Below are 15,022 nucleotides of genomic sequence, written 5' to 3' on the forward strand. Positions count from 1 at the left end.
AAGAGCTTAAGATGGTGATTTGGTGGTCCCCAGAGTTGATAAAGTTGGGAACTGCTGAGATAGACAGAGCAAGGTAATATGATAGACAGACAGGCAGAAACAGGAAGAGAGACAGACAGGGGGAGAGACAGGGAGAAACCGGGAGAGAGACAGACAGACAAACAGGGAGAGAGACAGGGAGAAACCGGGAGAGAGACAGGGAGACAGACAGACAGGGAGAAACCGGGAGAGAGAGAGACGGACGGACAGGCAGACAGACAGACAGACAGACAGGGGGGGAGACAGGGAGAGAGAGAGACAGACAGACAGACACGGGGACAGGGGGACAGGGGGAGAGACAGGGAGAAACCGGGAGAGAGACAGACAGACAGGGAGAGAGACAGGGAGAAACCGGGAGAGAGACAGGGAGACAGACAGACAGACATACAGACAGACAGACAGTCAGGGAGGGAGGGAGAGAGACAGGGAGACAGACAGGGAGAGAGACAGGGAGAAACCGGGAGAGAGACAGACAGACAGACAGATGGGCTACAGACGATGATCTGGAGGGTATGGGGCTGTGGGTGTGTCAGGGTCGCTGGTGGGTCGGTGGCAGTGAGGTGACCTGGTTCTAGAGACTTCCATGTCACTACAGGGGGTTTGGCTGAGAGAGCCCTAATCCAGCTAATCCTGCCCGACCCCCCCCACCCCCTGCAAACACGCACACACCCACCCACACACACACTCTGCCACCCTACTTCCAGCCTTAACCCCCTCCCCCCCAACCACTCCGGCTGCTGTGATGTCAGGATATGGGTTTGAGTTTGCAAGGGGTTGTTCTTATGTTGTAGTGTGGGTTGGAGGGGTGGGCAGGGGTGAGGGGGCACGAGGGGGGCAGGCCTATTGTATTGAGCCCCATGCAGCCTCCATGAGACAAACCAATCAGAAGCCAGTGTCCTGCTTGAATGGAGAGAGAGGGAGAGAGAGAGAGACAAGACCTCCGAGGTAAGAGAGGTAGAAAAGAAGGGGAGAAGGGGAGGGGTGGGGTGTGATGTCAGTTCCTTAGAATCCACTTCTCCCCCCTTTTACCCACTCTGTCCCCCTCTCCTCTCCCCTTCTCTGGGTTTCTTCTCTCCCCCATGTTTGAGAATAGGACGGGGGACACACACACAACAGGGGTTAATGTTATACAACAAACTAAATGCCCCCACTGAAGGCGCGAACACAGTGACACACACACACACACACACACATTACCTCGTTGCGTTGGAATTAGCGGATGTGTGCTGTTTTGTCTATTGAGATTCGTCTCGTGACGGGGTTAGCTTCACCTGCAGCACCGCTGTCTTGGAGATGACTGACTGACTGATTGACTGACTGACTGACTGACTGATTGACTGATTGACTGACTGACTGACTGACTGACTGATTGACTGACTGACTGACTGACTGACTGACTGACTGACTGACTGATTGACTGACTGACTGACTGACTGACTGACTGATTGACTGACTGACTGACTGACTGACTGACTGACTGACTGACTGACTGACTGACTGACTGATTGACTGACTGACTGACTGACTGACTGATTGACTGACTGACTGACTGACTGACTGACTGACTGACTGATTGACTGACTGACTGATTGACTGACTGACTGACTGACTGACTGACTGACTGACTGATTGACTGACTGACTGACTGACTGACTGACTGACTGATTGACTGACTGACTGACTGACTGACTGAATGACTGATTGACTGACTGACTGATTGACTGACTGATTGACTGACTGACTGACTGACTGATTGACTGACTGACTGACTGACTGACTGACTGACTGACTGACTGATTGACTGACTGACTGACTGACTGACTGACTGACTGATTGACTGACTGACTGACTGACTGATTGACTGGGGGTTAAACCGTATTTGGTGGCTCTACTCTGGTTCAGTCAGCACAGTGTCGTAAATCACAATCTATTTCACCCCGGGGTGGCAGTGCTCGATGCCACAATTATGCAATCGTTTCAATTTCTGTTTGGTTTTGAGAAAGAGACGATCAATGGGTAAAAAGCCACTAAAACGACTGGGAGAATCCAAGAAAGAGGCCTGTATATTGCTGAGGTCACACTGCGGAGTAGTTGTGGTGGAAAGGAATAGGCAGCAGGCTACCTGAGAGGGACTGGGCCTGTTTCGGAGGTCAGAAACGTTTGGGTAGAACAGAGACACCTTGGTGATATGAATGAGGACTAAGGTCAGCCACGTCTCCTGAGAGCACATAAGATGTGTGTCATTGTTGAAACACAGCTGCATACACGCATAGGGTTGCAAAGGGAGGGTATGTTACTCGAAACTTTGTAAGTTTACCAGTAAACTTACCAGAAATGTTGGTATCTTTCAAGGATTTTATGTCGTCTATCACAAGGCATCTAATGGCCCCTTTGGGTGCTTCAGATTTGTGCAGGTGTCTGTAATTATCTTTGGCCATCTGTGTCGCCTTATCACGTGAAACATATTGAATGATTAAATAAGATGTTTTTTTTATTTTAAATATATAGAATGAGAAAGCTGTAAAACGCTATCCTAAATATCAACCAAATGAGTGAATATCGTTGGTGTTTAATATGAGGGTTTCAGCATGAAATATCCTTTATATTTTATCATTTTTTTTCTCAAACTTTTATTTATTTTACTATGTCGGTTTGTTTTGGCGTCAAACTGGAGGCATTTGTGAAAAAAGTCAGTAGTTGGAAGAGTTGGAGAGTTAATTGAACATAATGCCATTGTTTAGTTGATACTTTTTAAGTGAATTCATTAATTAATTAGGCTAGTTCCTCTTGAACCACATGGTCTATCTACTAGAAACTCACTGACAATATGGACACAGATATAAAAATGAATACTATATATGAATTCATTTTTTAAAACGTTTTTCCAAATATAATTGACCAAAGTTACGATAGATTGCCATAGATTTTCTGTTATTTACCAATTACTGAAGATTTGACAAACTACCGGTAGCTTTGACAAACACACACACACACACACACACACACACACACACACACACACACACACACACACACACACACACATTCACGTACTTGTACTAGCATGCACATGCACAGACACACACACACACGCACGCACGCACGCACGCACGCACACATACTTGTACTAGCATGCACACGCAGACACACGAGTGAGCACGCTCCTGCGCGCGCACACACACACACACACACACACACACACACACACACACACACACACACACACACACACACACACACACACTTGTACAAGCATGCACACACAGACACACGAGTGAGCACGCTCCTGCACGCACACACGCGCACACACACACACACATTCTTGGTCCAGCTGGGGTGTTAATTTCACCCTGAGGCTAGGCGAGTGTTGACCCCAAAACGCTGTAACCTCGTGAAGTGTGGAATTCTCCAAGCCTGAGGTCGTAATGCGCTGTTTCCTGTAGAGAGAGGGGGACAGAAGGAGAGGGAGAGAGAGGAAGAGTGAGAGAGGGAGGAAGAGAGAGAGAGAGAGAGAGAGTATTCGTGTATGCGCGTACATGTTTGTGTCTCTTTGCATTCCTCTTCTCTGTCCTACCCTCAAGTCGTCGTTGTAAACTCCAGAAGATTGGGTGGGCTTGGAATGTGTTCAGAACATTGGACGAGGAGTGTTTTTCCTCTGCACCATTCTGATTGGTCAGTTTGTTCTCATCCTTACTGTGACTCCTAGCAGACTGAAGCAACACTTGACTTATAACTGTATCATAATTCAAGAGGGGTATAACAAGTACTGCAGTTGTTTGTTGTTGTACTGCACTTAGGACTAAGGTTACTGCTGAAAGGGCAGTATAACCGTGAGTATATCACAATACTTACACAGTACCCACACAAATCATTACATGGTAATAAGAACATTGTCAAGTGCTAGCCAGGCTTGTTAGTGCACTTTGAAAACTTGTACATGCTCTGTGTGTCCTCGAGTATAGTGTTGCGTGGCACATTGTTGTGTGTAGTGACATTGACTCTCGTGACATTGGCCTTGTCCCGTCCAGAAATAACCCCATTAGCCCCCTACACCCTACACCCTAAAGCAGACTCTGAGAGGACTGGATAGGTGCAAGCAATATGGAGGAAATTCAGAGGGAAAGGTAGAGAGGTGTAACACATAGCTTACACCCATCAAATCCTCTAAGCTCTACACTAGTGCCTACGGTCTAGGGGGCTGTTTTTGGACAGGACACACACACACACAGTTCCATGAGTTGTAAATCAGTTCCATGCTGGCCTGTGTGTGTGGGTCGTGGTAGATGTGGGGGAGCGGCGAGAGCAGGAGAAAGCATGTTTCTGTCCGTCTCTGGTTAACTCAGGCCTGCTATTAATGATGTCGATTCTAAACACGCACTCAACCCGGATCGGATGGGAGCGCTGTGTTTGGGTCGGGGGGGGAAATCAAGTGCGTTTCCCTAATACGCACAGACATGGCCCCCTCCCTCCACGTTGCTCTCTGGTCTGCCTGGGTGGTCTGGCCCTGGACCGAATAGCATGCTTATGTTCAACTTTAATACGATTACAATAGGCTGAAAATATTCCGCCTATGCCTGTTTCCTGTTTCATGAATTGTAGTCGAGCAATCGAATTAGAGCATCTAAAACATAACAGATTTTCAAACAGATTTTTCAGCTCGGTTCTCTCACAGAGCCTTGCGCGCGCGTGCGTGTGTGCGTGTGTGTGTGTGTGTGTGTGTGTGTGTGTGTGTGTGTGATAGGCAACGATGTGACATGGCTGTTGGAATAGTGACCTGTCTTGACATTCTGCGTCATTTTAGTCTGACAATGGTCAGGGGTGAGCAGAGATGGTCTGTGGCAATGACTCAGTAGAGTAGAAATGCTCTGTGTGTCAACCTCACCAGCTCAGCCTTTGTTATTGTTTTGGTTGTGTTGATGGACCGGAGGAGAGGAGGGTCCAGAAATGATGTCCGAGGGGAAAATAACAGTTTGTTGAAGTACCTTCTTTGTTGTCCCAAACAGATGTGTCAGTTTCATCAAATACGGATTATGTCTTTAAACAGGTTATAAGGACAGGGCAGATCAACGCGAACCTCGGCCGTGCACGGCAGATCACCTGCTGCGTGTCGACAAACGGGTGGCAGTTCAACATGTCGAGTCATTGGGAAATGAACAGAAAATGACACCCGATGAGGCAGAGATGGAGGCAGTGGGAGGGAGAGACTGAGGCAGTGGCCAGCAGGATTGGAGGGTTCTGGGAGGGAGTGACTGAGGCAGTGGCCAGCAGGATAAGAGGGTTTTGGGAGGGAGAGACGGTGGCAGTGGCCTGCAGGATTGGAGGGTTCTGGGAGGGAGAGACTGAGGCAGTGGCCAGCAGGATTGGAGGGTTTTGGGAGGGAGAGACTGAGGCAGTGGCCAGCAGGATTGAAGGGTTTTGGGAGGGAGAGACTGAGGCAGTGGCCAGCAGGATTTGAGGGTTTTGGGAGGGAGAGACTGGGGCAGTGGCCAGCAGGATTGGAGGGTTCTGGGAGGGAGAGACTGAGGCAGTGGCCAGCAGGATTGGAGGGTTTGGGAGGTAGAGACTGAGGCAGTGGCCAGCGGGATTGGAGGGTTTTGGGAGGTAGAGACTGAGACAGAAGCCAGCAGGATTGGAGGGTTATGGGATGGAGTGACTGAGGCAGTGGCCAGCAGGATTGGAGGGTTTTGGGAGGTAGAGACTGAGGCAGTGGCCAGCAGGATTGGAGGGTTTTTGGGAGGTAGAGACTGAGGCAGTGGCCAGCAGGATTGGAGGGTTTTGGGAGGGAGAGACTGAGGCAGTGGCCAGCAGGATTGGAGGGTTTTGGGAGGGAGAGACTGAGGCAGTGGCCAGCAGGATTGGAGGGTTTTGGGAGGTAGAGACTGAGGCAGTGGCCAGCAGGATTGGAGGGTTTGGGAGGTAGAGACTGAGGCAGTGGCCAGCGGGATTGGAGGGTTTTGGGAGGTAGAGACTGAGACAGAAGCCAGCAGGATTGGAGGGTTATGGGATGGAGTGACTGAGGCAGTGGCCAGCAGGATTGGAGGGTTTTGGGAGGTAGAGACTGAGACAGTGGCCAGCAGGTTTCGAGGGTTTTGGGAGGTAGAGACTGAGGCAGTGGCCAGCAGGATTGGAGGGTTTTGGGAGGTAGAGACTGAGGGAGTGGCCAGCAGGGCTGGAGGGCTTTGTGAGGTAGAGACTGAGGGAGTGGCCAGCAGGGCTGGAGGGCTTTGTGAGGTAGAGACTGAGGGAGTGGCCAGCAGGATTGGAGGGTTTTGGGAGGTAGAGACTGAGGGAGTGGCCAGCAGGATTGGAGGGCTTGGGAGGTAGAGACTGAGGGAGTGGCCAGCAGGATTGGAGGGTTTGGGAGGTAGAAAATGTTTGTTCACCTCGCACAGTAAGTCAAAAAAGTAATGTTTACATTTATATATATATATATATATATATATATATATATATATATATATATATATATATATATATATATGTTTTTTTTTTTACATCCATTCAAATTATAATAGTTCATCACAGTATTTGAAAAATCTTTCTAACACTCTCCCCCTCGATAATCAGCATAGCTGATAAATAGGCTATGGGCATGTTGCGTGTATTGGTTTTGATTTGAATGATTGTCAATTTCATCGTCATGCGATAGCGAAGCTGTCCCCTTCGTACTTTCCTTGTCAATTAATTATCTTACAGCCTACTTTCAGAAAGCCTACATTCTTAAAAAAAAACGTTTCCAAAAAGGTTATTCGGCTGTCCCCATAGGAGAACCCTTTTTGGTTCCAGGAAGAACTCTTTTTGGTTCCACGGAGAACCTTTTTCGGTTCCATGTAGAATCCTTTGTGGAAAGAGTCCTACATATAACCTAAAAAGGTTCTACTTGGAACCAAAAGGGTTCTTCAAAGTGTTCTCCCATTGGGACAGCCGAATAACCATTTTAGGTTCTAGATAGCACCCTTTTTTCTAAGAGTGTAAGGTTAGGCCTAGATTTTATTATACGTTTTAAGGAAAGGAGAAATGTTTGCTCCTGTGTCTGACACGCTGGTGGTTTTGTTTGGCGGCTGCTTTTACGTGCATGTGAGAGCTGGCTGATTCTCTCTATTGGTCTATACGTCCGCTCAGAAAGTTTCCTAAAGTAGCCTGTCTGGACTCCATCTCTTTAATGAGAATCAAACACTCCTGTCACGATTTCATCTTTTCGATAGCTTGGGCTACAGTATATCTCTCATTACGGCGTCCTCTCTTTGAAGAAAACATGTCAGTGTCAGTGCCATCGAATGGCCGCAGCAGCACGGTTTATGACGTTACGCGAATATTTCGGGAAAAGTGTGAGAAAACCCATCGGACTTTGTTTGTTTGTGCGTCAAAATAGGATTTGGATTTTAAAAATATGTATGTAGAAAAGCCAACAGTCAAGGACAAAGTCGGCATTTCTTTGTATTTTGACTCTTTAAAAATGGAACAGATCCCATCCAACCTGGCATTTCTTCATTTGTTGATGAATATTTATAAGTAATGACCTGAGTAATAATAACGAAATGCCATGGTAATAACGAAGTGTAATGGCTTGTTTCAAATCGGTTTTATTTAGAAGCATATCCATGTAAACAAGTGTACAAACAGAATTATGACGTCCCTTTTTTGACCCCCCCCCCCCCCCCCCCCCTAAACGGTTACCTCGGTGACCGTGTACATTGGCCCGGCCAGTTACCTTAACCTCACATTCCAAGACCGCCACGGCCCTACCATAAGGCTGCTTTTGTAGCTGGAGGGGCTGGGAGCTCACGCACAGGGCTTAGCCTCACCACGCCACAAAGTGAGAGAGGGAGGGAGGGAGGGAGTGTCTCCCTCCTTTCTTACTACTGTAGGGCTGGGGAGCCAAACGCTGAGGCCGAGACTGGCCTTTTATGACACCGTACTGACATTCTAAGTCAATTAGGACAGGTTTCGGTAACAGCGATTAGTGTGGCGGGGCTGACAAGGTCATCACATGCCTTTACTGCTCTTTCAGGACGATTGATACATGAATCCGTTTGATTGTATTCGTTGTTACAGAAAGGTGGAATGTACGTGTTCGAAATCCAACCAGGTTCGGGAAGATGTGTATGTCATATAATATCAGACTGAACGCGCGCGCGCGTGTGTGTGTGTGTGTCTCCTCTGGTGTGCAGTGGGCGGCAGGGTGAATCAGGAGCTGAAGTACACGCGTCAGAAGATGGGCGAGGAGGCCATGTTCAGTCCCCAGCTGATGATCCAGACGCCGCGGCAGGAGGGCGCTAACGTGCTCACTGTGGAGGCGCTGCAACAGCACCTGGATTCAGCTATCAGGGCCAGCCGAGTGCACGTTTACCTCTTTAACAGGTGACACACACACACACACGCACCACACACACACACACGTTCAAACAAATTATGTTTTTGATCGGTCTGAACCTGCTGTGGTAAATTATATTTTGTCTTTTCAGACAATGGAAATTGGAACATTTATGCTACAAATCAGGAGAACTTGTTACCGAAGCTCATTTTATGGACCAGGTAAGCATGAGTGAGCTGAGTTTGTCTCTCTCTTTCTACACCAAACACTGCCTCGTATACAGAGGGGTAGAGCGTTGTTCATAGTGGTAGAGTGTCAGTGGTAACACGGTGCCTGCTGTCCCCTGTCAGACCATTCAGAATGATTAATGTGATGTTACTATAATGTGATGTTACTATAATGTGAGGTTACTATAACGTGAGGTTACAATTAGAGGTCGACCGATTAATCGGAATGGCCGATTAATTGGGGCCGATTTCAAGTTTTCATAACAATCGGAAATTGGTATTTTTGGCCACCGATTTGCGTTTTTTTTTAACACCTTTATTTAATCTTTATTTAACTAGACAAGTCAGTTAAGAACACATTTGTATTTTCAATGACGGCCTAGGAACAGTTGGTTAACTGCCTCGTTCAGGGGCAGAACGACAGATTTTCACCTTGTCAGCTCGGGGGATCCAATCTTGCAACCTTACAGTTAACTAGTCCAACGCAATAACGACCTGCCTCTCGCTCGTTGCACTCCACAAGGAGACTGCCTGTTACGCAAATGCAGTAAGCCAAGGTAAGTTGCTAGCTAGCATGAAACTTATCTTATAAAAAACAATCAATCATAATCACTAGTTAACTACACATGGATGATGATATTACTAGATATTATCTAGCGTGTCCTGTGTTGCACATAATCTAACTGAGCATACAAGCATACAAGTATCTGACTGGGTGGTGGTAGGCAGAAGCAGGCGCGTAAACATTCATTCAAACAGCACTTTTGTGCGTTTTGCCAGCAGCTCTTCGTTGTGCGTCAAGCATTGCGCTGTTTATGACACCAAACCTATCAACTCCCGAGATGAGGCTGGTGTGACCAAAGTGAAATGGCTGGCTAGTTAGCGCGCGCTAATAGCGTTTCAAACTTCACTCACTCTGAGCCTTGGTGTGGTTGTTTCCCTTGCTCTGCATGGGTAACGCTGCTTCGATGGTGGCTGTTGTCGTTGTGTTGCTGGTTCGAGCCCAGGGAGGAGCGAGGAGAGGGACTGGAGGCTATACTGTTACACTGGCAATACTAAAGTGCCTATAAGAACATCCAATAGTCAAAGGTTAATGAAATACAAATGGTATAGAGGGAAATAGTCCTATAATTCCTATAATAACTACAACCTAAAACTTCTTACCTGGGAATATTGAAGACTTATGTTAAAAGGAACCACCAGCTTTCATATGTTCTCATGTTCTGAGCAAGGAACTTAAACGTTAGCTTTCTTACATAGGACATATTGCACTTTTACTTTCTTCTCCAACACTTTGCTTTTGCACTATTTAAACCAAATTGAACATGTTTCATTATTTATTTGAGGCTAAATGTATTTTATTGATGTATTATATTAAGTTAAAATAAGTGTTAATTCAGTATTGTTGTAATTGTCATTATTACAAATAAAACATTTTTTAAAAATAAATTGGCCGATTAATCGGTATCGGCCTTTTTGGGCCTCCAATAATCGGTATCGGCGCTGGAAAATCATAATCGGTTGACCTCTAGTTACAATGTAGTGATTGGAGCGTCAGTGGTAACACGGTGCCTGCTGTCCCCTGTCAGATTATTGAGAAGCTGCACCCCTGTCTCATCATCACGCCCCTGGACTGTTTCTGGGAGGGAGCCAAGCTCCAGTCTGGAATGTTCTACCTCCCGTGAGTACATAGTATACACACCACACACACACACAAAACAAACACACGTCATTGTACCCACATCACAGCCTGTAGATCTGGAAACCACGACTATTGACAGACGTCTAGTATCAGCTCCTCCGACTGGGCGGATCTCCACATTTTTGGCGGTTCTGTAGCGTTGGATTCTGGAATGTTCTTCGAGATGTTGGAGATTGTGTCATTCTGTGATTTGGAGGTGTGTTTACCCACCTCTCCTAGTGGCTGCCAATCACACACAACCCCAACTATTAGACACCCAACACAGACATGCAACTGGATTAAACCGACCCGAAACATTGGGCTGTGTCACTGTATCTGGCAGGCACATCGCTGGCATTTGTTTCTCTCCAGCTCGGGGCCTCACACCATTGTCTGGCCCTTCAGTGTCTAATAGTTCCCCACTACAGTAATATTCAGCAGATCTCTCTCTCTCTCTCTCTCTCTCTCTCTCTCTCTCTCTCTCTCTCTCTCTCTCTCTCTCTCTCTCTCTGCGTGTGTGTGTTTCCTTTGCTACCCCCGACAATAAAAAAGGTTTTTACTATGGGTTAGGAGGCCCGGAAACTGACCCGAGTCTGGTTAAACACATACAATGTGATCTGAACCAGAGAGAGGGAGAGTTAATGCTGATGCTGATGGTGAGACGAGAGAGGGCAGTGAGGAACAAACTCATCTAGCCTAGCTATGTGTGTGTGTGTGTATGATCTGGTCATTCTGATCACTCTGGTGTGTGTCCCTCCCCCTCCGCAGTGGAAAGCCCCCTCTGCAGTGGACCAACTTTGACCCCAAGGAGTTCCTGACGGAGCTGCGGACTCTGAAGTTCCAGGTGGACAGCTGGGAGGAGATGCTGGAGAAGGCTGACGTGGGACACGGCTACATGGACCGACCCTGTCTCAACCCCCAAGACCCCGACTGTCCCCTCACGGCTCCCAACAAGAACACCACCAAGGTACACACACACACACACACACACACACACACACACACACACACACACACACACACACACACACACACACACACACACACACACACACACACACACACACACACACACACACACATACAGTGCCTTGCGAAAGTATTCGGCCCCCTTGAACTTTGCGACCTTTTGCCACATTTCAGGATTCAAACATAAAGATATAAAACTGTATTTTTTTTGTGAAGAATCAACAACAAGTGGGACACAATCATAAAATGGAACAACATTTATTGGATATTTCAAACTTTTTTAACAAATCAAAAACTGAAAAATTGGGCGTGCAAAATTATTCAGCCCCTTTACTTTCAGTGCAGCAAACTCTCTCCAGAAGTTCAGTGAGGATCTCTGAATGATCCAATGTTAACCTAAATGACTAATGATGATAAATACAATCCACCTGTGTGTAATCAAGTCTCCGTATAAATGCACCTGCACTGTGATAGTCTCAGAGGTCCGTTAAAAGCGCAGAGAGCATCACGAAGAACAAGGAACACACCAGGCAGGTCCGAGATACTGTTGTGAAGAGGTTTAAAGCCGGATTTGGATACAAAAAGATTTCCCAAGCTTTAAACATCCCAAGGAGCACTGTGCAAGCGATAATATTGAAATGGAAGGAGTATCAGACCACTGCAAATCTACCAAGACCTGGCCGTCCCTCTAAACTTTCAGCTCATACAAGGAGAAGACTGATCAGAGATGCAGCCAAGAGGCCCATGATCACTCTGGATGAACTGCAGAGATCTACAGCTGATGTGGGAGACTCTGTCCATAGGACAACAATCAGTCGTATATTGCACAAATCTGGCCTTTATGGAAGAGTGGCAAGAAGAAAGCCATTTCTTAAAGATATCCATAAAAAGTGTCGTTTAAAGTTTGCCACAAGCCACCTGGGAGACACACCAAACATGTGGAAGAAGGTGCTCTGGTCAGATGAAACCAAAAATGAACTTTTTGGCAACAATACAAAACGTTATGTTTGGCGTAAAAGCAACACAGCTGAACACACCATCCCCACTGTCAAACATGGTGGTGGCAGCATCATGGTTTGGGCCTGCTTTTCTTCAGCAGGGACAGGGAAGATGGTTAAAATTGATGGGAAGATGGATGGAGCCAAATACAGGACCATTCTGGAAGAAAACCTGATGGAGTCTGCAAAAGACCTGAGACTGGGACGGAGATTTGTCTTCCAACAAGACAATGATCCAAAACATAAAGCAAAATCTACAATGGAATGGTTCAAAAATAAACATATCCAGGTGTTAGAATGGCCAAGTCAAAGTCCAGACCTGAATCCAATCGAGAATCTGTGGAAAGAACTGAAAACTGCTGTTCACAAATGCTCTCCATCCAACCTCACTGAGCTCGAGCTGTTTTGCAAGGAGGAATGGGAAAAAATTTCAGTCTCTCGATGTGCAAAACTGATAGAGACATACCCCAAGCGACTTACAGCTGTAATCGCAGCAAAAGGTGGCGCTACAAAGTATTAACTTAAGGAGGCTGAATAATTTTGCACGCCCAATTTTTCAGTTTTTGATTTGTTAAAAAAGTTTGAAATATCCAATAAATGTCGTTCCACTTCATGATTGTGTCCCACTTGTTGTTGATTCTTCACAAAAAAATACAGTTTTATATCTTTATGTTTGAAGCCTGAAATTTGGCAAAAGGTCGCAAAGTTCAAGGGGGCCAAATACTTTCGCAAGGCACTGTATATCCATGTACAGTACATGTACACATGCATCCATACACCCATACGTGCACACACCCATGCAGACACATACCCATGTTGTTGTGTTGCAGCCCTTTGACGTGGCTCGCGTCCTGACTGGCGGATGCCATGGCCTCTCCAGGAAGTACATGCACTGGCAGGAAGAGCTGATCGTAGGGGGGACCACCAAGAATGGCACTGGACCACTACTCAGGTAAGAGAGCGCGAGAGCTAAAGAGAGAGAGAGAGAGAGAGAGGGAGAGAGAGAGAGAGAGAGAGAGAGAGAGAGAGATGAATGTTTGGGTAGTTGGGTGGAGTGTGCAGGCTTTCTATCTATTGGGCAGTGTGTGTGAGTAGGGTCTTTGTGCGATAGAGTCTCTCTGTGAGTGTGTGTGTGTGTGTGTGTGTGTAGTAACTATCTAGTGTCCAGGCAGCACAGCCAGACTTGAGCAGGAACAGCTGGAGTTCTTAGATTTCACTGGAATCTGCTAATGACTGCAAGATTTACGACACTGCAACACACACACACACACACACACACACACACACACACACACACACACACACACACACACACACACACACACACACACACACACACACACACACACACACACACACACACACACACACACACACACACACACACACACGGTAGGCTGTCTGAGGGCCCAGGGTACATAAATGTGTACATAACCAAAGTGCTCTCTCCATGTAACATTTAGCCTGCAGCCCAAGTGGTACCCTGTTCCCACAACAGTGCACTACCTTTAGACCAGGGCGTGTAGGGCTCTGGTCAAAAGGTAGTGCACCACATAGGGTGTCATTTGAGGAGTATCCTTACTGTAGGTCAGAATGCACAGTAATCACTTTCTGCCCGGCAGGGTTCGGAGAAGACTGGACATTTATTTGTGAATCTACAAATGCGCTGGAGGTTGTCTAATTAAAGTGCAGTTTAAAGTTGGCTTACGCTGGGTTTCTTTACTCTGAACACACACACACACACACACACACACACACACACACACACACACACACACTGAGTAGAGCGCGTTGTTTGTTTTTGTGGTTGTGTTTTTGCTTGGTTGGCAGGGACCGGTCATTAGGGGCCTGTGTGTGTGTGTTTGTGTGCTTGTGTGTGCTCACATTAGTATGCACGGCCACTATTGCAGTGTGTGTTCTATAGCTGCTCCTCCCATGGGGCTGTTCAGGCTGCCGCCAGTCATGGTCGTCTCCACTGCTGCTTGCAGAGCATTTAGCTGCCTGGCATCTCTGGAGCGGCCCACGGTGGTACTACCCACCAAGCCTACTGCCCACATCACCTTTACAAGCTGCTGCCACTTTCATTACCCAGAATGCAAGCTAAAGTCAGCCCAGGATCACTGTAGCATAATAGTAATATCCTTTTGCTTCCATTGCCTCTGGGGAGTTGGCATGGGTGTGTGTGTGTGTGTGGGTGTGTGTGTGTGTTTTCCAGAAATCCCGGTTGGAGGATTCTTGGATTTCCTGCTTATTCCCTCCTGATTCCTTGGGATCTGCCAACCAGGATTTCTGGAAAACCTGGGCATTTTGGGATCGTTAACAGACTTGTGTATGTAGGAGGATATGTTCCCCACTGCCCTCTGCCAGTAACAGTCTCCGCAGGGCACTATCCTATGGAGAGATGATGTACTGTGGACTGTTGTGGCGCCTGTGTGTGTATCTGACCTATGTTCTCTCTGTCGTGTGTCTGTGTGTGTGTGTGTGTGTGTTTGTGTAGTGCCCAGGCATTACAGACCATGTTCCAGCTGATGACTCCTAAGCAGATGTTTGAGCACCTGAAGGGTTATGAAGAGGTGTCCCATATCAACTGGAACCAAGACAAGGCTGCAGCCATACTGGAGGCCTGGCAGAGGAAATACTCAGAGGTAAGACTGTGTGTGTGTGTGTGTACAGTGGAGTATACTGTTCGAGGGGCCTTACAGAGAGAAGGAGGGGCGTTCCTGTGTAAGGTAGGCGTAATGTGCGCATTCCAGCCCCTGTTCCCCCCCCCTCCCCTCCCTCTCCCCCTCCCCTC

General features: G+C 47.1%; 1 protein-coding gene across 2 annotated transcripts in view; it reads left to right on the forward strand.

Moving 5' to 3' along the window:
* The window catches only part of ptch1 (patched 1), an 80,528-nt gene that overhangs the window by 19,587 nt on the left and 45,919 nt on the right, over positions 1-15,022 (forward strand). For both annotated transcript variants that reach the window (XM_036980081.2, XM_036980080.2), the window contains exons 3-8: positions 8,211-8,400; positions 8,505-8,574; positions 10,170-10,261; positions 11,030-11,228; positions 13,059-13,180; positions 14,726-14,873. In XM_036980081.2, coding sequence (XP_036835976.2) covers positions 8,211-8,400; positions 8,505-8,574; positions 10,170-10,261; positions 11,030-11,228; positions 13,059-13,180; positions 14,726-14,873 — 821 coding nt within the window. The remainder of the gene's footprint in view (positions 1-8,210; positions 8,401-8,504; positions 8,575-10,169; positions 10,262-11,029; positions 11,229-13,058; positions 13,181-14,725; positions 14,874-15,022) is intronic.

Source organism: Oncorhynchus mykiss, chromosome 6 (assembly GCF_057628025.1).
Source record: "Oncorhynchus mykiss isolate SJ-2025 chromosome 6, ASM5762802v1, whole genome shotgun sequence".
Lineage (NCBI taxonomy): Eukaryota > Metazoa > Chordata > Actinopteri > Salmoniformes > Salmonidae > Oncorhynchus > Oncorhynchus mykiss.